We start from the raw sequence: 25,765 nt of genomic DNA, 5'->3' as shown, positions 1-25,765 counted from the left end.
AATCGATATTATATATGTTATATATGTGTGTGTGTTTGTGTTGTTGTTAAGTGCCATCGTTTCCAACTTATAGTGACCTAGGGTTTCTGAGAAGCAGCTGGTGACTTTGAGCCAGCATATATATTATGCTGCCATTAATAAATTAATGTAGAGGAAATCTGTGGTCACATTTGCTTGTATATACATAAAATACCTACAGAAGGATTCACAAAACAAACAACTGATAACCCTGGTTAGCTCTGGGGAGCAGGGCTTAATATTTTGCATTTTGAAACATAAATACATAGTCTATTAAAACTGAAAGTAAACAAGTAGAACCGTATACATACACAAACAAAAACTTGTTGATAGGATAGCAATCTAGCCATATTTACTTTCAGTAGATATTTGTTGTTGGTATTGTTAAGTTCTGTCGAGTCAGTTCCAACCTATAGCGATCCTGTGTGGGGTTTCTGAGGAACAGCTGGTGAACTTGAACTGCCAACCTTGCAATTCAAACTGACTTTTCAGTCCAGCACACTAGGCCAGCGAGATGAATGCCTTCTAAAAAGTCTCTTCTATGTGGCGCTGTAGGATAAGCACTTGACCTGTAGGACAGCCACTCCTCGGGAGCCCTATATGGGGTCACTATGGGTCAGAACAGACTCGACGGCACTTAATAACAACATTATTAGGTTAAAATTTTATGGAATTGCCAATGAAGCAGAAAGCACATATCTAGAAAAAAGAGAGGAAACATTTCATCCCACACCTAGCTATTCAAGGAACAGGAAAAAAATAAGCCACACAAAAGTCCTTTGAATTGGCTGAGAGACTAATGAATTGAGCTTTGAATACCTATGCTTGTTCAAAGTATCACTTGCAATACTCTGGGTTGGTTACAATAAAACAAAATAGCATTTCCAATTCAAAGTAATTAATAAACATAAAATAGTTCACATTTTCAAATTAGATTCATGAATAGATCTAATACCACTTCATATAGTATACTTTAATAGTGGTTTACCTAAATATCACAGTTAAAGTGTACGTATCATCTCAATGAGTGACAATAAACCCAAACAGATGGTAATTATGCTGATATCAAAAGATCTTATGGATAAATAGAATACAGATGCTCCTACAAGAGTGCCAGGCTATTTCTACATAATGATAGCACATGTCAAATGTCCACTTAGCATTCTTTTCAGTACAACACTGATTCTTGGGGATGGAATGGAAAATAGAATTGCTTTTGTAAAAACTCACTGTCATCGGGTTGATTACAACTCATAGAGACCTTATACAGGGTTTCTGAAACTCCACATGTTTATGGAAGCAGAAAATCTCATATTTTTTCCATGGAATGGCTGATGGATTTGAACTGCTGACCTTGTAGTTAGCAGTCCAGTGTTCATCCTATAGCATCCCCAGGACTCCTTTTGCTTCTTTATGAGCGCTTACTCATGAATATCATACCGTGCTCAGTATGGATTGCACTTCAACCGCCAGAAGACACAAATTCTCACAAATGGACCAATAATCAACACAATGACAAAATGCAGAAAATATTTAAGTTAAAAAGGATTTCATTTTATCTGAATCCACAATCAATGACCACAGAAGAAATAGTCAATAAATCAAACTAAGTATTACATTGGGCAAGCCTGCTGCACAAGAACTCTTCCAATTATTCAGAACCAAAGATGCCACTGTGAGGACTAAGGTGTGTGTAACCCATCCTATGGTATTTTCAATCATCTCACATGCATGTGAAAGCTGGTCAATGAACAAGGAAGACGGAAGAAGGATGGTACTGGTGAAGAACATCACATATACCGTGGACTGCCAGAACCACGAACAAGTACGTCCTGGAGGAAGCACAGACAGAACGCTCCTTAAAAGCAGGGATGGTGACATGTCGTCTCTCAGACTTTGGACATGCTATCAGGTGAGACCAACCCCTGGAGAAAGACATCATGCTCGGTAAAGTGGAGAAGACGCTCAGTGAAATGGGCAGACGCAGCAGCATCAACAGTGTCCCCACAAACAGTAATGACTGTAATGATTGTGAGGGTGGTACAGGACCAGAAATTGTTGTGTCCTATTTTGGGCAGGATCATGATGAATGGACAGAAAAGACAGCACTTAACAACAACACACATACACACACATTATCTATCGATCTAAGAAGCTTTAGTAGCACAGTGGGTATGAGTCAGGCTGCTAATCTCAAGGTCAGCAGTTCAAAACTACCAGTGGTTCCACAGGAGAAAGATGAGGCTTTCTGCTCCTGTAAAGATTTACAGCCTCGGAAATCCGATACAGGGTTGTTGTGAGTTGGAACCGACTCCACAGCACACCACCACCATCTATGTATCTACCTATATAGTAATATACCAAAAGTTTTCTTTTAACATATATTTCCTGTTAACAAATGCTTTTGTTTTGTTTAGTGCCATCGAGTCGGTTCCGACCATAATGAGCCAGTATAGGGTTTCCGAGGAGCAGCTGGTGAACTTGAACCATCAACCTTGCAGTTCAAACTGACTTTGCAGTCCAGCACATTAACCCACAGCACCGTACCAGGACTCCTGTTTTAGTAACAGGGTAACTCTTTATCTAAAATTGAATATTTCATTAAAGCTAAATATTTTCAATACCTCATAAAAAGTACAAGCTATACAAAAGAATTCATCTTCCAAGTATACTGTAATATTTTCACTGATTCATATCCACTTTTTGTTACTATTCAGTTAGCACAATCCAAAATAAAACTTTCTTATTCTTAATAGCATTACATAGCTCCTACATGAAGGGGTAACATTAAAGTTAAAATCCCCTGCAATTTCATCTGTAAATTTTTTAAGAGTTCCTTAATTCTCAGGAGTGTAGTATGAAAGTAATAACATTAATAATGTCTCTGCCATTAAAATACCACACAAATGTGAGTGTTTTTAATGAGAATGTGTTAAAGTTTAGCTTCAAATAGTTGTTGTTGTTAAGTAATATGCCTACTTGAATTAATACAATATATAAGAAATGCCCAAAGATTGCCTTAATTTTAAAACAATCCTTATATTCAGAAAAATAACCAGTACAATTGATATAATAAAGTTACAGAACTATTACGAAAAATGCCTTAAATAATTTTCATTCATTGTTACAAATAAATTGTCATTCGACCAAGCACAGGTGTAGTCTGAGCTTTAAAATAATTGACAAATATGCGTAATATGAAGGATAGAGTTCTGGTGTGGCATTATGGGATAAGTACTAGACTGTGAACCAAAGGGTCAGTAGTTCAAACCCATCAGAAACCCTATACAGGATCACTCTGAGTCAGAACTGACTCAACAACACGTAACAAAAACAACACACAGCAAAGCCACCAGGACATTTCTAGATTATGACAGTGTATTTTGGAATATTTCCAGTACATCACTGATCTTTGGGATGGAACGGAAAATAGAATTTGCTTCTCTAAGGAGGATATTAAAGTCAAGTGAAGTATGCATCAAGATCTGAGGAAGATCCATCAACACCCTATCAAATGTAGATGACATAATCTTGCTTGCTGGAAATGAAGACGATTTAGCATTTATTGATTAAGATCACATACTGTAGCCTTCAGTGTGGGGTCAACATAATAGCATAAAGGAAGCAAAAAATCTTCACAACTGGACCAATAAGCAATGTCAAGATAAACAGTCAATATTGAGATTGTAAAGAATTTCATTTTACCTGGATCCTCAATCAATGATCATAGAAGCAGCAGTCAAGAAGTCCAACGACATACTGCATTGGGCAAATCTGCTGAAAATGACCTCTCTGAATTGTTAAAAAGCAAAGATGTCACTTGGAGGACTAAGATGCACCTGACCCAAGCCACAGTATTCAATTGCTTCATATACATGTGAAACCTGGACAATGAACCAGGAAGACCAAAGAAGAATTGCTACCTTTGAATTAAGGTGTTGGCAAAAAATACTGAATATACTGTGGACTGCCAGAAGGCACAAATCTGTCTTGAAAGAAATACAGAAAAATGCTCCTTAGAGACAAAGTTTGTCTCATGTTCTTTGAACATGCTATTAGAAGGGACCAGTCCCTGGAGAAGGACACACTGTTTAGTAAAGTAGAGGGTCACTGGAAAAGCGGAAGACCCTCAAAGAGATGAATTCACATAGTGGCTGAATTAATGGGCTGAAACAGTATTTGTGAGATGGCACAGGATTTTTTCACACTAGTGCACATAGTTGTTGTTGTTGTTAAGTGCCGTCGAGTTGGTTCTTATTCATAGCAACCCTGTATAGGTTTTCCAAGGAGCAGTTGATGAATTTAAACCGCCACCCTTGTGGTTCACTCTGTGATTTATCCCCCAGTGCCACATTGGGTAGCAATGAATCGGAATGGATTCAACAGCGCCCAACATCATAACAAGAATAGCAATCCTCAAAGATAATGGGATCTTTACTCTGAACACCAATATACAAATGATTTCTAAAATATTTAGGATCTAGCATTTAAAAAAATTTAGCAAAATTAAATTTGAAATCATGCCTTCAAAGATTTTTGACATATGATATTATAACATGACATTACTTCTCAATAAGAAAGAAACCATTTTTTATAACTGGGAGAAACTGAAAATTAAATACAAACATTATCACATTTTTTTTTAAATAGAAAGAATCACTATCTAAATGGGCTTTAGAAAGAACAGCATTGTGCTGAGAGAATATCAAGAGGATATAGTGATGCTAAGAAGTACAGATAAGAACTGGTCCAGTGGTCCTTACTCTGCATTGCTGATTTCTCCCTCATCCTTGTCATGAGCACCATATATGTTGAAAGACTTCTTTAAAGAGTTTGACGTCCAATCAAGTTGCACTGTTAACAATAAACTCATCTTTGTATTTCTACAAAGAGTATAAAGTATATTGAAGCAATATCCACTTGCCAGTTTGTGATCAGTAGGCAATAAGTAAAATTACTTATTTCAATATCTCAGAGATATTGCAGATTTGGTTCCAGTGCATATAAAAGTTATTATTACACTATATTATAGCCTATTGAGTGTTCAGTAACACTGTGAAAAAGTTGAAAATTTTGTGAGAATAACCAAAATGTGACATAACACACAGCTATTGGAAAAAGGTGCCCATAGACTTGCTCAACAAAAGACTGCCACAGATCATCAATCTGCTAACCACACAATGTCTGTACAGTGTAATAAATCCAAGTGCGGTAAAACGAAATATGTCTGATCTACACTGACGTGCTATAATATTAACCAAAAGCACTTTTTCATTTTGAGACGTGTGAAAGGTTTAGAGGTAAATCAAATATTTGCATTCGTTTTTAAAAATACTAAATACTGTTTATAAATGATATAAATTCTATACTGATATTGCTAGTAGTACTCTAGGGATGCCAATTGGGGAATTCGTTATATAGAACAGCAGCCACCTCTTTGTAGAAGGAAGGTCTTTCAACCAGACCACCTACTCACTGTTGTTGTTGCCGTTAAGTCAGTTCCGACTCATAGTAACCCAATATAGGGTTTCCAAGGTGCGACTGTTGTGTTTGAACCTCCGACCTAGTCAAACCGACCTTGCAGTCCTGCACTTATCCCACAGTGCCCCACCAGGACTCCACTTGTGGTGGTTGTGGTTATGTGCCGTGAAGTCGGTTCTGACCCATAGCGACCCTGTACAGGGTTTCCGAGGCTGTAAATCTTTACGGGAGCAGAAAGCCTCATCTTTCTCCCGCGGAACAGCTGGTGGTTTCGAACTGCTGACCTTGAGGTTTGCAGCCGGATTCATAACCATTATGCTACCAGAGCTCCTTTGGCTAGAAGGTAGACACATGTTAACTCATGTGATAGGGAGGGAGTTAACTCATGTGATAGGGAGGGAAGTATATGAGAAGAGGGAGGTTGGCAGAAGAATGATGAAGACAGGTGAAGACACAAGGAGGTATGCAAGGGCTAAAGGGGATAGGGGTAAATACTATTATATACAAAACCCTGGAACAAAAGTGTTCTGCAAGTAGATACATGACCGGGTATGGGAGGAAGAGTGGAAGAATACTCATAAATACATAGGATTTGAAAGAGAATATTTTAGATGAGCATTTACTTGGAAACATAACTATGAATGTGGTGGAGCATACAGCAGGCAAAATGATGGAAACGCCTTAGATATTATCAAACATCTAAAGGCAATGAGTTCCTGGGCCTGGAGACGCAGGACCAGAGTCTCAGGGGATACCATTGGCATAGCATAGTCCACAAAGACAGTGTTCTACATGCTACTTTGGTGAGTAGTGTCTGGGGTCTTAAAAAATCATGACAGCCATCTAAGATGTGTGGAAGAAAGAAGAGTGATGAACATTGAAGGTGCTTGGAATGAACTAGTCTAATGGACCAATGGAGTAAGTGAACATCACCACGACTCTGAGACAAGAAGAACCAGCTGGTGCCAGGCTACCGCGACTAACTGCTCTGAAAGGGATCCCATTGGAAGGTCCCGGATAGAGTGGGAGAAAACGTGGAACAAAACCCAAACTTACAAAAACAGACAGGGTTTACTGGTCAGAATGAGAATGGAGACTATGACGTTCAACCACACTTCAGGCTTGGAATGGAGCTCACCATTGTGACCCACTTCTCAGCCTAACAGTAGATAGGTATATAGTGGGGAGAACAACACTAGTAGGGCATGCTCACCATGCAAGGGTCAAAGGGCAGAATTTACCTCAGGACAAAGTAGAGAAGGGATGGGAAAGTAGGTGGAAATGGAAATGGGACTCAAGGGAGGAAGTGGGGTAACGGTTGTTGCATGGAGGCGGCTGTGATCATTGAGATGAAACAGGGTAGAATTTGTTTAATATAAAACTTATGACCTTGTCTGTGAACCTTCACTCAATGCAGAACAAAAAGTTTAAAACATCTCTGTCTGTATTTATGCCAGATAATACATCAGCAAACAGAATACTTATAAGTTTAAAAGACAAAACATTTTCATCATATGAGGTATAAAAAAATAATTATACCGTATACTAAAATTCTTAAAAAATAAATATACTTAAAAATGTTAATATATGGTATATATATATATTTTTTATATTTCATATGATGGAAAAAGTTTTGGTTTTTAATTTATAAGTGGTTCTAATTGCTGCTGCATTTTCTGGTATATACATGAAACTTTTTATTGTGAATTGAATAAAGGTTCACAGACAAGATCACCAGTTTTACATTCAACAAATCCTACACTTTGTTTCTTCCCTGTGATTGCAATCCCCTCCCTGCAACATCTAACCATACCCTACCACTCTTAAGGGAGTCTTGGTATGGCACCGTAGGATAAACACTCGACTGCAAGGTCGGTCTGAACCACAAGGTTGGTGGTTCAAACTCATCAGATGTTCCTTAAAAACCCTATACAGGCTCATTAAGAGTCATAACCGCATCGACAGCACTTAACAAAAACAACCAACATACAAATATTAAATAAATATAGTTGGTAAGCTTTGTATATATGTCAGTTAATTGAAAGGAACAATGAAATATAATAAAATTATTGTCTAATAATTTTAGAGTGTTGTTGTTTTTTATTGTTAAGTGCCATCTAGTCGGTTTTGACCAATAGCTTTATCCCACAGTCCAGTATTTATATACCATCAGTATTTGTTTTGCTTTGCAAATCCTAATTAATGAGTTTCAGAATTGTGAAGAACATTTGTGATTAATTCTGATAAAGAAATACATCAGTGTTCTTCAAACATACTTAAATTATCAGATAATAAATAAGTGAAAAACATTTGAATATCAAGAAAGGAGTAGTATGATAAATTTCTAGGCAATATTACTTTTTTCTGAAAGCACAATTACATAACAACCAGTCATAATTTTCCTTTAAATCACATCAGAAATACTTTTAAAATAAATTACGTTTTTTAGTACAGCTAAGTAACTAAATTAAAGAGATTACAGATGAGTTCATCAACAGAATTCATATACGTATTCATTAAAGATTCTTATATTACAGAAAAACTACAATGAACCAAAATTCCTACAGATACTAACTTAAAAAGGCAACAGTCAAGTTAGTTTTAGAGCTTAAAAAATACTAGATTGTTTTGTTCAATCTTGATAAATAAAGTTGATTTGAAATTGATTTTTGAAAGGAATCTCTTAATTAAGCCACAGAGATCCCTACGTTTGCTTGAACCTGCAAAGAGAAAGATGGAATAATATTTCAGATACCTCTCTCCGCCGAGAAGCCCAACAAGTCTGTTTTATCTTCCACACCACAGCGGCCACCAGTAATAAAGATAAAAAACAACTGGAAAATAAAACACAGATAGTTTTTGTTAAACAAAGAGTATGTTTGAAATACATATTGAAATAATAAAAGAATCGGTGGAATATTAAATTTACTACTTTCATTCAGTAATAGCATAAAAGGATAACTTATCAGAGTTTTAAATGCTCTCTCAAATCAAAGTATACAAGTAGAAAAACAATTTGTATCCTCTGTTCCACATTACAGTGACCCACTACTGGGGGAAGAAAGACGGGTTACATTCCAGTTTCCTCGTTTAATATTATGGGCATTCCTTACAACTCAGTTCACAGCACTTTGCTCTTCTCTCATGCTCAAAGAGATAGCTCAGTTATTTTCATTGCTCTCAATTCTAACCTCAGTTGGAAAGATTTCCAAATCTATTACTGAAGACCTATCAAAATGAGAGCCATCATTAAAAGGAATGTAAGAGATCATTCAGTTCAATCTCCATCCCAGGAAAGGAATTTCTAGCATAATTCTGATAGTGACCCACAGAAACAGAGAAGTAAGAAACTCACAAACCAGGGCCTTCTCTGTGCCGAGGCTGAAATTATAAAAATGTTCTTTCATCCGGCTACCTCTCTAACCTTTACAATCAGAACTACTTCAGTATTACTCTGAATGAGTCTCTTCCTTCTTCTATATGTCTATTTATACAATTGATTCATGGCTGAGTCCAGCGGTTCTCAACCAGATGTGGTTTTGTCCTCCAGAGGACATTGGAATGTCAGGGTACAGTTTTGGTTGCATTAACTTAGTAGGCAGCTTGTGGAATGCTGTCAAACATCCTACCATACACAATCCACCCGGCACAACAAAGAATGGTTCAGCCCAAAATGTCACAAGTGGAGAGTTTAGGAAGCACTGCTCCAGTCTGGAATATAATCATGATAGTTGCCCTGCTATTACTGTACTCAAGTTCATAATAAAACTGTTAAAACATGGTACTGAGAATTGATACTTCAGATAAAGTCTGAAGATCTTTCATCTGAAACAAACCTTTAGAATATTTAACATAAGCGACAAAAACATCACAGTGAAGCTGAACACATTAACTCTATTCATATTCATAGAAGCGGCTAACATTTATTGAATGCTGTTGTTTGTAGCTCAGTGCTGTTAATTCACTTCTGACTCACAGAAACCCTGGATAAGATTTCCGAAGGGTCTGAACTGCTGACCTTGTGGTTAGCAGTCCAGTGCTTACCCAACAGCACCACAACAGGACTCTAATGAAGAACACTATGCTAAGTGTTTAACATGCATTATGTCTTTAATTACTGCACTCACATATGGTATACTGTATATACTCTGACATATTCTTTTAACAGATGAGAAAGCTGAGTCATGGGGAGTTTCGGTAAATTGTTTTGTTACAAAAATTGTAAGTTCTCTGTTTTGCCCAACTTCTTTGTTTCATCAGTACTTTGTCAACTAAAATACAAAAAACACATTCAACCATAAATCGGACATCAAATTGTATCCGTTGATCTTGTAAAATACCTACAGTAGAACATACTACTGTTATTGTTGTTAAGTGCCACAGAGTTGGGTTCCGACCCATAGTGACCCTGTATAAGAGCAGTTGGTGAACTTGAAATGTAGGCCTCTCAGTTCAAGTGGACTTTGCAGTCCAGCTCATTAGCCAACAGTGCCACATCAGGACTCTGTACTTACCACTACTTACACCAAACTTCTATTGTGTTTCACCATTAAATATGAGACATACCTAAATATATTTCTCTTTGATGATCTAGAAGTTCACAATATATTTTTTTTTTAATTGTTAGATGAAGCTTTCTACTCCCACAAAGAAAGATCTAAAGCCTCGGAAACCCTATACGGGGTCGCTATGACTTGGCAGCACATAACAAGAACAGATAGTAAACACTCAGCTTGAGACAGCAAAGACTAGTAGTTAAGTGTAGATAATCCATCCTGATCTAAACGCTATGATGCAGATGAAAAGCATCACTTTTACAATGACAAAGAAGATCAGTATAAAACTTTGCAGTTTTCATAAATTCCTCTGAAAAGAGAAGATATAATTTAGGATTTTTGTACCAAATGTTTTTTCTATGCTAATCCCTACTGTTGTTGTTGTTAAGTGCCGTGGAGTCGGTTCTGACTCATAGTGACCCTGCACAGGGTTTCTGAGGCTGTAAATCTCTACAGGAGCAGAACACCTCATCTTTCTCCCACGGAACTGCTGGTCGTTTCGAACTGCTGACCTTGAGGTTAGCAGCCCAATTCATCCTGGTGTGGCGCTGTGGTTTAATGCGCCAGAATGCAAAGCCGTTTGAACTGCAAGGTGGGCGGTTCAAGCTCACCAGCTGCTCCTCGGAAACCCTACACAGGGTCGCTATGGGTCAGAACTGACTTGACGGCACTTCACAACAGTTACTAGGTTAGCACTAAAAAGAAGATCTGGTGCAGTGGTGAAAGTGCTCAACTGCTAAGCCAAACAAAGATGATTGCTTTGAACGCACTAGTAACTCCCTGGGAGACAGATGTAGCCATCTGCTTCCATAAAGATTAGAGACTTGGAAGCCTTAGAGGGCAGTATTACCCCGTTTTGTGTGGGGTCACTATAACTCAATGGTTGTTGTTGTTGTTGTGAAGTGCCACTGAGATATGTGCTGGTCTGCTTCTGAAAAGATCTACAGCCTTGGAAACTTACGAAGCCCTTCTATTCTGTCACATAGAGTCACTAAGAGGTGGAATAAACTCAACAGCCATTGGTTTGGTTTGGGTTTCTCTGGTAGAAATATGAGTTAATAAAAATGGTGATGATGTTAAAAAATTAAATAATAAATTCAATATATAATTTAAGAAAATATAGAAACTAAAATTTAAGAATTTAAGTGTAGAAGCTAAAAATACCAAACTAAAGATCGTGTTGTTAATTGCCATAGGGTCGTTTCCAACCCATAGCTACCCTGTATAGGGTTTCCAAGGAGGAGCTGGTGAGCTGGAACCACCGACCTTGCAGTTCAAACAACTTTACAGTGTGACGCCTTATCCCATAGAGCCACACGAGGAGCCTGAACTAAAAATATCATTTTTAGTGCCGAGTCAAATATAGTATGAAACTAAAGAGATTGTACCATATTTGACTCAGCACTAAAAATCACAATTATTTCGACATTAATAAGAAATCATTATTTTTTCTTTCAGATGGCAAATTTTATCCATAGCAGATTAAGGAGTATGCCCAAGAAAGTTCATTTAGGAAGTAAAAGTAATGGCTTATCCTAACATCAAGGTAAAAACTAAGAAAATACACCACCCCATTGCTATCTGGTCATTTCTGTAGGACAGAGGAGAACCGCCCCATAGGCTTTCCAAGGCTGTGCTCTTTACAGGAGCATATTAGTACATCATTCTTCCATGGAGTGGCTGGTGAGTTCAAATCTCAGACTTTATGGTTAACAATTTTACCACTAGGTCTCCTTTGATATCAAGGTAATTCTTTATAAATGTGTCTGGTTTCCAATGCATTCATTACATTTCAAACAAAAGATACAGTTCTTTTAAAAGAATGTACCTAAACAAAGTCAAGTTCCTTATAAAATTTGCTTCATTTCAAAACAAAAACAAGAGGGAGAGTAAGAAAATGGGGGGAGTAAAGGAGGGAGGGAAAGAAAGGAAGGGAGGAAGGAAGAAAAAATGGGAAAAAAGAGCAAAAGGGGAAGTAGGGGGACAAAAGAAACACTTGTTATATTAAACTGAAATTGTTGAAAATGTCCTGTTATCAGGAGGGACCTAGAGAGCACATCATACTTGGTGAAGTAGAGGATCAATTAAAAAGAAGCAGATCCTTAAGGAGACGGACTGACACAGTGGTGCAACAACTGGGTTCAAAGAATGCAAGGCTTGTGCAGATGGCCCGGGGTCCACAGTGTTTCAGAATGTTGTACAGGGATTGCTGTGAGTTGGAACCAACTCCACGGCATCTAGCAGCAAGTTGAAAACTTCAATTCACACTTGGTGGCTACTAGAAAATGTCAGTATACAGATTGGAAGCTGGATTCTTTGAAGCAGATAAGCAGGATTTTTCCATCAGCCTGAAATCCATGACAAACTGATTGTGAAGCAAGGCAGTGCATAGCACCCTATCCCTGCCACTGACTCCCTTCTGCCCACTGCACTTGACATTGGTTGTTGTTACTATTAGATGCCCTGAGTCAGTTCTGACTCAAAGCGAACCTACGCACAACAGACCAAAATACTGATCAATGGTGAACAATCTTCGCTACACCGAAGCTCACTGTGCGACCACTGTGGCATCTCGTTGGAGTCTTCCTCTTCCTACCAAGCATGATGTCCTTCGCCAGTGAATGGCCCCTTCTGATAATACGTCCAAAGCATGAGAGACAAAATCTCATCATCCTGGCTTCTAAGGAGTATCCTGGCTTTTCTTCTTTCAACACAGATGTGTTTGTTCTTCTGGTAATCATGGTAATTTTATTATCCTTCTCCATCACCATAATTTAAATTCATTAATTCTTCTACAGTCTTCCTTATTCATTTTCTAACTTTTAAAGGCATATGAGGCTACAAAAAATACCATGGCTTGAGGCAGGCGCACCTTAATCCTCAAACTGACATCTTTGCTCATGAAAGAGGTCTTGTGCAGTAGATTTGCCTAATGCAATATGTCATTTGATTTTTCGACTGCTGCTTCCATGAGTGTTCAGAGTGGATCCCAGAAAAATGAAGTCTTTGGCACCTTCAGTCTCTTCTCCATTTACCATGATGTTAATTTTTGTTCCAGTGGTGAGGACTTTTGTTTTCTTTACATTGATGTGTAACTCTTACTGTGGTCTTCGATGTTCGTCAGTAATCATGTTATCTCTTCTTCATAAGGTTGTATCATATGAGTATTACTCCAATTCTGATGCCACATTCTTTATATAATTCAGCTTCTTGCATTATTTGCTCAGCATACAGGTTGAGTAAGTATGGTGAAAGAAAACAACCTTGATGCACACTTTTCCTGATTAAAAACATTCGGTGTCCCCTTGTTCTCTTGAAATAACTGCCGCTTGTTCTATGTACAGGTTCCTCATGAGCACAATCAGGTGTTCTGGAATACTCATTCTTTGCAATGGTATCCATAGCTTGTCATGATCCACACAGTTGAAAGCCTTTTCACAAATAAAACATCTTTCTGGTACTCTCTGCTTTCAGCCAAGATCCAAATGATGTCATTCCACTTTACGTTGTGGATAAATTGACCTTTATTAAGCCACTGAGATTCTGGGTTCATCTATTCCAGTGATCTTTTCCCTAATAGATTTCTTAAGCCGAGGTCTTAATGAGCAGTCAAACATTGTTGTTGTTGTTAAGTGCCATAGAGTTAATTCCTACTCACAGTGATCCTGTATAGTTTCCAGGGAGTGGCTGATGGCTTTGAACTGCAGACCTCTGGTTCAAACTGACTTTGTGTCCCAGTGCTTATTGTACAGCGCCATACCAGGACTCCAAATGTTAATATCCTTTAATTTGGTAATGCAGAAATTTTGTCTCATTTTTCTTTTGAAAAGAAAAATGAGTTTTCACATTGCTTCTTTGAGGATTTCTTTTTTAATTGTAATTATACAATAGCTTTTACCGTTACTTGGTATGAATGTGTGGAGTTCTTTAGAAGAAATTGAGGAGAGGGGCAGTAATTGAGCATTTTCTTTCCTTTTTAATTCTGTTGTATAGTAATAGTCCCAAATGATTTGAAAGGTTCAACACCTCTCAGTATAATCCTCCCAAGAGAAATGGGGGAGGGAACTGTTTAAAAGGCAAGTATATGACCTACAGAGATATAAAAGAGAAGCATAGGAACTTGGGTAGAGATATTTCAATAATTTCTTTTTAACCTTCAGAAAATTATCATTATTGAAAGGTTTCTTAGTTTGAAAAAACATAGAATTCATTAGGTAGTCTCATTTAGGGAAAATGAAAAAGAACTCAATAGACTTAGCTCAGTGTAGTATGAGGTTAAATTCTAAAGCAGGTTTCTAGTGACAAAGAAATACTCTCTTGTGGTAATCTAGTTGTCCGTATGCAAAAAGAGATATCATTGTTACTAGTTTATAGCAATTTAAGGTTAACTGATCATAAACATCATGTCTTACATAGATATTCAATAGCTGGATAAGCATATTAATTTTGTTATTTCCCTGAAAAATGTTAGAAGCTAGGAATTGTGTTGAAACACAGAAACATTATTTTAAACTGTAAATTAACTCATAGTAAGTGCTATTAAGGAGTTCTGGTGTGATGCTGTGGGTTAATACGCTGGATAGCAAAGCCAGTTTGAACTTCAAGGTCGGCGGTTCAAGCTCACCAGCCACTCCTTGGAAACCCTACACAGGATCGCTATGAGTTGGAACCGACTTGATGGCACTTAACAACAACAACAAGTGCTATTAGTGATGTGGCACTATAGGATAAGCATTATACCGCTAACCACAAGGTCAGTAGTTCAAACCCAGCAGACAGAATTGATGGCACTCAACAACAATTACTACGCTAGAAGGTACTTTCAAATGCCTAAAACTACCTTCTTAACACTTTTTCTTACTAACTAAAATGTTCACACAACAAATCACTAACTTATAAATGCAACAAAACTTTGTATATTTAAATAAAAGTATACTTATGTTTCAGTTATCAGACTGACAACAATGGGAAAATACATGAATCCCTGAGGACGGGATGTAGGGAAATAGCATGTTCATAGCATGTTGTTGTTCTTAAGTACCTTCGAGTCAGTTCCGACTCACAGCAACCTTGTAAAGGGTTTCTAAGGAGCGGTTGGTGAGTTTGAATCGCTGACCCTGAGGTTCAAACCAACCTTACGGTCTAGTGCTCATTCTACAGTGCCACACATAGCATAAGATGGTAAAATTGGAGGGTTGTTCAGCAAGAATTATGGAACCTTAGGATACACTGTATTTGTTGTTGTTAAGTACCGTTGAGCTGGTTTCAACTCATAGAGACCCTGTATAGAGTTTCTAAGGAGCGGCTGGTGGGTTTGAACCACAAATTTACAGTTCAAACAACTTTGGGGTCCAGTACGTCATCCTGCAATGCCATACCAGTACTCCATAAGATACAGTTAATAACTCTTTCAAGACCAAGTTATTTTCTATTTTGTACTTTATGTTGAAGTCATGTATTTTTCAGTGAAAGGCATTTTGAATTTAATATAATAAAGTATTTTTTAGGTAATAAGGATTTTGATACAATAAATGGAGCACATATATCTGGAGAGGTCTCTAATACTGGTATTGGTGGGGGAAGGTCCATTTCTTCAGATTTACATAATTAAACAGGCCCGCACCTGTTGGAGTCCTGGTATAGAGCAGAGGATAAGCACTGGACCCCAAGGTCTGTTTGAAGTGAAGGTCGGTGATTCATCTAGGTATTTTCTGCGAATTTTGCATAATTACTTCACATAATTACCTAGATGAGACATCCCTCAATTGCTTACAGACTTGCAAATATACCCAGCATCTTTGATAACTTTTTTTTTAAAAGAACTTTTATTTTTATTTTCACAGCTCAGAAAACAAAATTGCCATCATTCTACATATGACTAGAAAAGTAACATTTAACTGTATTATTAAGATTATCAGAATATATGAGAAATCACGTATCATCAAGAACTACATATTTTAGTTACTCATTTAAATGAAGCAACATTCAATATCATAGTCACACACGGTTTTACAGTTTTCCCAGGGCACCATGGGAAAAGCAGAGTGGTGTCCACTTTCCTGTGCATTCCAGCCAACCCAATTGGCCTGCTGTAGTTCTAAGGGCCGCCTCTTTGATAACGCTTAAATCCCTTCTTGGAACTGTTTTTCAGAAAATGGTATTGTTAGTCGCTCTGAAGTTGGTTTGGAGTCACAGTGACCCTGTGTACCACAGAACAAAGCACTGCCAGGTCCTGGACCAGCAGCACAATCACTGCATGTTTAAGCCTTTTGTTGTTGCCACTGGGTTAATCCTTCTCTTTGAAGGTCTTCCTCTTTTCACTCACCCTCTACTTTACCAAGCATAATGTCTTTCTGCAAGGAACGGTCCCTCCTAATTACATGTCCAAAGTACATGAGGCATAGACTTGCCAACCTCACTTCTAAGGAGATGTCTTGCTGAACAAACAGAAAACAAGACAGATTTGCTTTTTTTCTGGAAGTTCACAGTATAGTCAATATTCTTCACCAACACCGGAACTCAAATGCATCAGGTCTTCTCTGGTCTTCCTTATTCATCATCCAGCTTTCACATGAATCTGAGACAAGTGAAAATGCCACAGTCTGATCAGGCGTACTCAAAGTGACATCTTTGCTTTTTAACACTTTCAAGAGGCCTTTTGCAGCAGATCTGTCCAACAAAATTAGCCATTTAATTTTTTGAATGAAGCTTATGAATGGGTGTTGATTGTGGATCCAAGTAAAAGTAAATCCTTGACAACTTTAATATTTTCTCTGCTTATCTTGGTATTGGAGTCCTGGTGTAGGTATGTGAGTTAATTCGCTAGACTCCAAAGTTGGTTTAACCTAAAGGTTGGCAGTTCAAGCTCACCAGCCTCTCCACAGAAATGCTACACAGGGTCGCTTTGGGTTGGAACTGACTAGAGAGCACTTAACAACAACAAATTTTGATATTGCTTATTGCTGCTATTGTGAGAAATTCTGTTTTATTTACACAAAGGGGCAATCCATATTAAAGGTCATAACTTTGATCTTCATCAGGTAGTGCTTCAAGTCCTCTTTGCTTTAAGAAAGATGGGTTGTGTCATCTGCATACTGCATATTGTTGACGAGTCTTCCTCCAGTCCTGAAGCTGAGTTCTTCATCGTGCCCAACTTTTCAGATGATGTGCTCAGCATTGAGATTGAATAAGTGTAGTGAAAGGATACAACCCTGGTGAACACCTTTCCTGATTTTAAACCCACACTACCCTCTTGTGCAAGGAGCTCTGGTAGCGTAGTGGTTACGAATCGGGCTGCGAACCTTAAGGTCAGCGGTTCGAAACTACCAGCTGCTCCGCGGGAGAAAGATGAGGCTTTCTACTCCCGTAAAGATTTACACCCTCGGAAACCCTGTACAGGGTCGCTATGGGTCGGACCCGACTCGATGGCACTTAACAACAACAACAACAACCCTCTTGTGCTGTTCAAACCACTGTCTCTTGTTCTGTGCACAGGTTCTGCACAATCAAGTGTTCTGGAGTTCTCATTCTTTGCAAAGTTCTCTAGAGTTTGTTATGATCCACACAAGCAAATTACAGAAAATACAGTGCTCTAAAGGATGATCTGGGGAGGCGTGGTGGTTCTGTAAGATAAGCGCTGGATTGAGAATCACAAGGTTAGAGCACACCAGCTACCTCATGGAAGAAAGATGAGGCTTTCTGCTCCTGAAAAGATTTACAGCCTTGGATACCTTATATATACCTTATGTATGGTAACGTGCAACAAAAATGGACTAAAGCAATAAAGGTCAAGGTATAGAGTATCCATTTACACCATCAATTTTTATTTGAAATATATCTTTGAAAAGGGAGTGAGGTGATTCCATAAGATAAGCACTGACCTGCAAACCACAGGTCATAGGTTTGAGTCTACCAGCCACTCTGTGGGAAAAAGATAAGGCTTTCTGCTCCCACAAAGACTGAACAGCCTCAAAACTCTTATATAAGGTTACTATATGTTAGAACTGACTCGGCAGCACTTGTCAACATATGTTTTAAAGTCATACTGTTAGAACAGTAAGTTTAAATTACAGAAGCAAACTGCGGAAATCTCTTAATATTTTAAAAGTCATCGTTTGTAACTTTCTTTAAAAAAAAAACAAAAACACAGAAACTTTTTAAAATTCCTCCCACCTTAAAGATAACTACCATATTGATTGTAGGAACACCAAATGAGTCCTACCTGTTTCTCAACTTGGTAGAAAAAGAAGCCTGCAGTATATACTCTGTTATTTCGGGATTCTTTCATTCAGCCCCATGCTCTGAAAGTTATTGATGGTGCTTATTTAACATTAATTTACTCTTCTTCATTGTTCCAAATTATTGTGTGGTGCTGTGGGTTAATGCACCAGGCTGCAAAACCGTTTGAACCGCAAGGTTGGCAGTTCAAGCTCACCAGTAGCTCCTCAGAAACCCTATACAGGGTCGCTATGGGTCGGAACCAACTCGACAGCACTTAACAACAACAACATGAGTACATTACAACTTACTTCTCCACTCTACTATTTTTGAGCATTTGGGTTGGCCTCACTTTTGGGCTACTTACAACATGCTGGTATGTTTTTCACTTGACTTTTAACAGGATGGAACTGCTGAGACAGAGTATTGGTAAATTCAGGTTTACAAAACAATTTCAAATTATTTTCAAAAATTATTGAGTCCCATTAGAAGTTCCATAAAAGGAGCTCTGGTAGCGTAGTGGTTACGAATCGGGCTGCGAACCTTAAGGTCAGCGGTTCGAAACTACCAGCCACTCCGCGGGAGAAAGATGAGGCTTTCTACTCCCGTAAAGATTTACACCCTTGGAAACCCTGTACAGGGTCGCTATGGGTCGGACCCGACTCGATGGCACTTAACAACAACAACAGAAGTTCCATAACTTCTCTAACACTTGGTATTAACGGACTATTTTCCTTTTGCGCCATTGTGCTGGGTAGTATAATCAACAACTGTATTGCACTGCAGTTTGTATTCCCTGGTAAATAATTAAGTTCGGTACGTTTTCTTTTTCTGGCCACTTGGGTTTCCCCTTTCATGCAGTGCATAGTCACGTCTCTTGCTCATTTTTTTTTTTTTTTGAGGGAAGGCTGAGTCTCCCGACTCAGAGGGTTGTGATGAGTCAAACCTGACGAGATGGCAACAGGGTTTTAAAGTTTGCCAGACTACTGTTTATTTTTGTATATGGATTCTTTCTACATTTTAATTATAAGGCTTTATCACCTAGAAAGGGCTGTAAATATTTCATACTACTGTGTAGCTTGACTTTTTTATTCTGTTACTTGTTTCTTCAAATGAACAAAAATTCATAGTTTTACTTTTGGAGTCCTGGTGTGGCACTGTGGCTAATGAGTCAGACTGCACAGTCGTCTGAACTATAAAGTCGGTGGTTCAAGCTCACTAGCTGCTCCTTGGAAATCCTATACAGGGTCGCTGTGGGTCAGAACCGACTCAAAGGCACTTAACAACAACAACAACAACAACAACCATTGTATTTTGAAGTCCTATTGTAGCTCCATAGGATAATCACTGGACTGCGAATGGCAAGGTTGGCGGTTCACACCCATCAGCGGTGCCTCAGAAACTCTACACAGCATTTAACAACAACAACAAATTTTATTTTAATACCTCATGTATCCCTTTTGAGAAATCTTTCTCTACCCTAGGGATAGGAAGATGAATTCCTATACAAATTATTTTCTGGACACTTCATTGTTGTTGTTTTTTTCCTTTTCTCTTAGAATTTATTTATTTTTATGTTTAGTATGAGACGAAGTCCTGGTGTGGCGCTGTTTGAACTACAAGGTTGGTGGTTCAAGCTCACCAGCTGCTCCTCAGAAACACTATACAGGGTCGCTATGGGTCGGAATCGACTCGACGGCACTTAACAACAACTACATGAGGTAGGGGTCAAGTATCATTTCCCCTCATACTGACACTTAGTAGATCCAGTACCTGATAAAAGTTTTACTATAAGCAGTAAACATTTACAGACAGTCCCTGACCCTGTAACTAAACTTAAGAATGGACCACGTCTACCAGAACCATCTCTATTGTTTTGTTACAGAGCACTCTATTTCTACATTCACTTTATATAGGGCTTGCGGTCTTGCCTACAGATAACCAAAGCTCTGGACCACAAGGTCTGTTTGAACCACAAGATCAGAGGTTCCAACTCACTAGCTGCTCCTCAGAAACCCTACATAGGGTTGTTATGAACCAACTCAATGGCACTTAACAACAACAACAACAACCTCTGCTATAGAGAATGTTAGTACTTTGACTGTGGTTCCATTGTTTCCAACACTTTTGCAATGTTTTCTGAGTTTGTCTCTCCTGAGGGCCACTTTCTGTTCAGTCTGTGGATTGGGCAGAGTTCTGTCCTTTGCTCAGTCCACAAAGTCTTTGATATGCTAATTGGAATTGGGTCCACACACAGGCAGTCAGGATCATTCCAGTTCAGGAACAACTTAATAGAACAACTTTTCTCTTTGTGTTATCGCACAGTGCCTTCAGATCCCCTAGGTTTCCCATAATCTGTCCCGAACCCACCTACCATCCTGACTGCACCATGCCTGCACTTAGGACAGAGAAGAGGAAAACCAATGGGGTTGGTCTCACTTTTCTTGTAACCACACATGAAGAGGAAGACTGCCTTCCTCAGAACTGTGGATCTTGTTGCATCCCATTCTCCACCATTTCTGTGATGCCAGTGTCCCTACTCTAGAACTACATGGGGCTGAAGAGTAAGTGTACTGAGGAAAGTGGGGTGGACACAGCTTTAAGTGGACTCAGAGCAGGAAAGGGCATGGTAACAGGTCAAGGCTATGACAGCCCGGTCAACTGAACCACATAAATCATCAGACTTTTTGGTACTTGACATCTCAGAGTGGGAAAGGATGCAGTATAAAGCTCATTGCAAGTCCCACTGGAGAATCTCAATGCAGGGCCCTGGGATTTAGGAATAATGTCATGTCATCTACCACACAGAATTATATGCTTATTGACAAATAGCTCCTTACTTGTTACTGGACCCAAATAAGACAGAAAGCTTGACACCAAGCTGAGACATCAAGCGGCTATAAATGCCTACTGTGAATAGGTTTCTATCAAACATGCTAAGTCATAAAATGAGTTATAGCAACTTGCAGTCCAGCTAGAAATAGGATATCTAGTGTTGAGATTGGGGATGGACCCACTACCCTACGTCACCAAACACAGTTGACTAGTGTTCCCCCAGCTTACACCAATAGCAACGGGACACCCATTAACCCAGTTGAAAGAGAAGGAAAAAGTCCAAGCTTGACTAGATGGTGGCTTCTGCATAGGATACAAGCTGAAATGGACAGACACTATATTAGAGCCACGATTGAGGGTGTGCCTAAAGGCATTGGGAATGAGAAATATGCGCAAGTCTGTCAGAGATGCATGTAGTCTACTAATTTGCGTGGAAGAAGTGGTCTGAGGTAAAAATATATAGAGATCCTTGGGCAGTGGTCAATGGCCCAATCATCTGGTCAGAACCTTAGGAAATAAAAGACTGTAATACTGGAGACAAGGAGTCCTAGGTTAGAGCCATACGAGTGGGCATATTGGAGTGGGTATAAGTGCCGATATTTCTTTTATCACATATTTATACCAGAAGAAAGTTGTTGTTGTTGTTGTCAGGTGCCATCGAGTCGGAACCGACTCATAGCGACTCCATGCACAGCAGAACGAAACAATGTTCGATCCTGGGCCAACCTCACCACCGCTGCCACCCCCGAGTCCATCAATGATGCCACCTGGCCGATCCATCTCGTTGGAGGTCTTCCTCTTTTTCTCTGACCCTCCACCCTACCCAGCATGACATCCTTCTCCAACGATTGTTTCCTCTGGACTACATGTCCAAAGTAGGAGAGACGAAGCTTAGCCATCTTGGCCTCCAAGGAGCACTCTGGCTGCACTTCTTCCAAAACAGATCTATTGGTTCTTTTGGCAGTCCATGGCACCCTCAGTATTCTCCTCCAACACCACAACTCAAAGGCATCAATTCTTCTACGATCCTCTTTATTCACTGTCCAGCTTTCGCATCCATATGAGGCTATTGAAAACACAATGGCCTGGGTCAGGCGCACCCTAGTCCTCAAGCTGACATCTCTGCTCTTCAATACTTTAAAAAGTTCCTGTGCAGCAGATTTGCCCAGTGCAATACGTAGAAGAAAGTATTTACCACTAAAAGTCACTGAATAATCAAGCAGACAAAATGATTTGGTCTACTCATCCATTCATCCTTCCCAAGTACTTATAAATATGAATTGTTGTTGTTGTTAAGTGCCATTGAGTTGGTTCTGATCCAAAATAACCCAGTATAGGGTTTTCATGGAAAGGCTGGTGAGCTTGATTGGCTGACATTTGAGTTTCAAACTGACTTTGCAGCCCAGTGCATTAACCTACAGCGCCACACCTAGACTCCATAAATATGAGTAACAATGAGACTGAAACACATTTAGGGCAATGTTTTTAAAGCACACTCAACAATGTAGAGTCATTTATCAACACAGATTTCACATGTATGTAGCAAATTACATAACTATATAATCATCAAAACACTTCCAAGAAGTAAAACACTATCTAGTTACTATACGAACCGGAAAATTAAAAAAAATTAAAAACAGAATTTCTTTAAAATAAATAACTCAGACTTCATAAGATCACAAGACTTACTTTGTACTTCTATACACCAGAAAGTAAAGCATGTATTTTAAAAATAATTCCTTTCAGTTTTCTAATCACTGACAAGATTATACCATAGACTCAAATAATAGCATAGATTTAATTTAATTTAAATGAAAAGGCTGAGAAGGTAAATGACCTATTCAAGATGGCCCTGAACACTAAGAGCAAAGTTGGACTTTCCCTCTCTAAATGATCGCTCCAGCACTGAACAATTACATTAACCACCAGCAGTACATACAACATAGGGGTAAGAATCTGAAGCAAACTCGGAGAACTAGTTCTCTTAGCACCTGGCTAACCTAACGCTAAACTAAAGCTTACATGCTCACATATGCTTTCCCAACAGCTGGATTTGAACCAGCAATAGTAGCAACAATGGCCTGATTGAATGCTGTTGTTGTTGTTAAGTGCCGTCAAGTCGGTTCCGACCTATAGCGACCCTGTACAGGGTTTCCGAGGAGAAGCTGGTGAGCTTGAACTGATGACCTTGCAGTTCAAACACCCTTGCAGTCTGGCGCATTAACCCACAGCGCCATACCAGGACTCCTGATTGAATGGTGTCCATAAATATTGAATCACTGCGAACTGTCTTCAAAATTTAGCAGTAGCCTTATAAAATAAAATTTGAAAATATTCTGTCCACGTTGTTTCTTAACATGAGACTATTTTACAATGATCTAATTTGCAATTCGATAAAGAAATTTAAATGACAAAAAAACCCCATCAAATACGTTTTATTCCCTACAATGATTAGAGTATTTCACTTTACTTACTCCAGGATGACAACTAAATAAGTGGGGTCATTTCTAAGGCCTGGTTCACATTGACACTGGTTTTCTTTCACCGAATAAAACAGCTACTGGATTTAAATATGTACACAAATTCAAAATCTAAAAAAGGCCTAAAGATAGAAGCAATTTGCATATATGGTGAGCTTTGTAAATTTTGAGAGATATCTGAAAAACTCAGTATGTATCCAAAATAAATAATTTCATTTACAAGGTTCAACACTAAGCTGGTTCTTATGAGGCAAAAGTGAAAGCTGCCCCAAATGTCCCTTCCCATTTGCTGACTTCCAATGGGTAAAGGGTAGACACATGCTAATACGGATGACAGGGAGGCCAATATATGAGAAGAGGGAGGTTTGAAGAATGATGAAGACAGGTGAACACACAGGGAGGTATGCAAGAGGTGAAGGGGACAGAGGTAAATCCTGTTATATACACAACCCTGCCACAGCAGTGTTCTACAGGTAGGTCCATGAACAGATATACAGGGTAAGCTGGCAGGGCATGGTGACTGAAAGTAAACCCACACATATAGAGGGCTTTGACAAAGGATGTTTGCACATGGCCATTTACCTTTGGTGCAAACACACCTATGAATGGTGGAGTGTACAAAGGACCAAATGATGAAAACTTCTTGTACATTTCAAACACCCAATGAGTTGTTGGACCTGAGGTCTCAGGACCATAGGCTCAGGAATACCATGATAAATTGGAGTACCATAGTCCACAAAGACAAATTCTACATCCTACCTTGGTGAGTAAGGAGCTCTGGTAGCATAGTGGTTATGAGTCGGGCTGCTAATCTCAAAGTCAGCAGTTCGAAACTACCAGTCGTTCTTCAGGAGAAAGATGAGGCTTTCTGCTCCCGTAAAGATTTACAGCCTTGGAAATCCTATACAGGGCTGCTCTGAGTCAGAACCAACTCCATGGCACATAACCAGCAACTCACTTAGGTGAGTAGCAACTGGGATCTTAAATGCTCATGAGTGACCATCTAAGATAAAACTACTGGTCTCTGCATGTGTGGAAGAAATAAGAGTGACTTAAACTTCAGATGTTTGGCATCATTAGTTCAGTGGACTAAATGTGAATATCAACCTCTACGACTCTGAGACCAGAAGAATGAGATGGTGCCTGGTTACCACTACCACTGTTCAGAATCACATTAGAAAATTCTGGAAAAAGTAGTAGACAAGGTAGAGCAAAACTCAAAGTTATTGTTTTAAAAAATTGGGCTTAATGGCCAGAAAGTGACTGAAAGAACCCAGCTATGGCTGTTGGTTACCCTTCAAGTCTAGAATGGAACTCATCCACATGGTCCTATTTTCAACCACTTGGTAGATACGTTTATAGAGGAGACAGCAACATTAGTGAGATATGCTCACCATGAAGTGGTCTACCATTCAAGATCAAAAGGGTTACATTTACCTGGGGACAAAGTTCAGAGGGGTTGGGAAAGTGGGTGAAAAGGAAAGAGGACCCACAAGGAGGAAGTGGGATAACTGTTGTTGCATGGAGGAGATTGCAATCATTGCGATGAAACACAGCATGTGATTTGTTGGATGCAAAACTGATGATCTTCTGTAAACCTTCACTCAATTCAGAATAAACAGTTTTTTAAACAAAAAAAATTCTAAATCAGAACCCACAGGCCAACTTCAGCCTACCAGCTTTCTTCATGAGATTTTACTGGAATCCAGACATCCCTCTGATTTCCATATTTTCTGCTTTTTTTGCACTACATTAAGAGTTGATAAACCATTTAGCCCACAAATCCTAAAATATTGGCTATCTGGCTCTTTATAGGGAAAATATAATGTCCCCTGAGCCTGGTTATCTCTATGGAGAAGTGCTTTACTGAGAATCTAAGTGCTGTATGGGTTGTTGGACAATGGAACTCAACAAGAAAAGGGTGACTGTGGTGGATAAGAAAGTGCTCCGGGTCATGTGTGTGTACAGTAAAGTGCCCCGGGTTATGTGTGTGTGTACAGGAAAGTGCTCTGGGTTATGTGTGTGTCTGTGTGTGTGTGTACAGGAAAGTGCTCCGGATTATGTGTGTGTGTGTATATAGGAAAGTGCTCTGGGTTATGTGTGTGTATACGGGAAAGTGCTCCGGGTTATGTGTGTGTGTACAGGAAAGTGTCCGGGTTATGTGTGTATACAGGAAAG

General features: G+C 39.0%; 1 protein-coding gene across 1 annotated transcript in view; it reads right to left on the bottom strand.

Annotated features, from left to right (window-relative positions):
• ATRNL1 (attractin-like 1) overlaps positions 1 to 25,765 on the bottom strand; it is an 827,041-nt gene that overhangs the window by 487,439 nt on the left and 313,837 nt on the right. Inside the window, exon 26 of the mRNA XM_006831380.1 lies at positions 8,255 to 8,333. Coding sequence (XP_006831443.1) covers positions 8,255 to 8,333 — 79 coding nt within the window. The remainder of the gene's footprint in view (positions 1 to 8,254; positions 8,334 to 25,765) is intronic.

Source organism: Chrysochloris asiatica, unplaced genomic scaffold, assembly GCF_000296735.1.
Source record: "Chrysochloris asiatica unplaced genomic scaffold, ChrAsi1.0 scaffold00003, whole genome shotgun sequence".
Taxonomy (NCBI): domain Eukaryota; kingdom Metazoa; phylum Chordata; class Mammalia; order Afrosoricida; family Chrysochloridae; genus Chrysochloris; species Chrysochloris asiatica.
The sequence above is the reverse complement of the archived record's forward strand: the minus strand, read 5'-3'. Positions and strand labels throughout refer to the sequence as shown.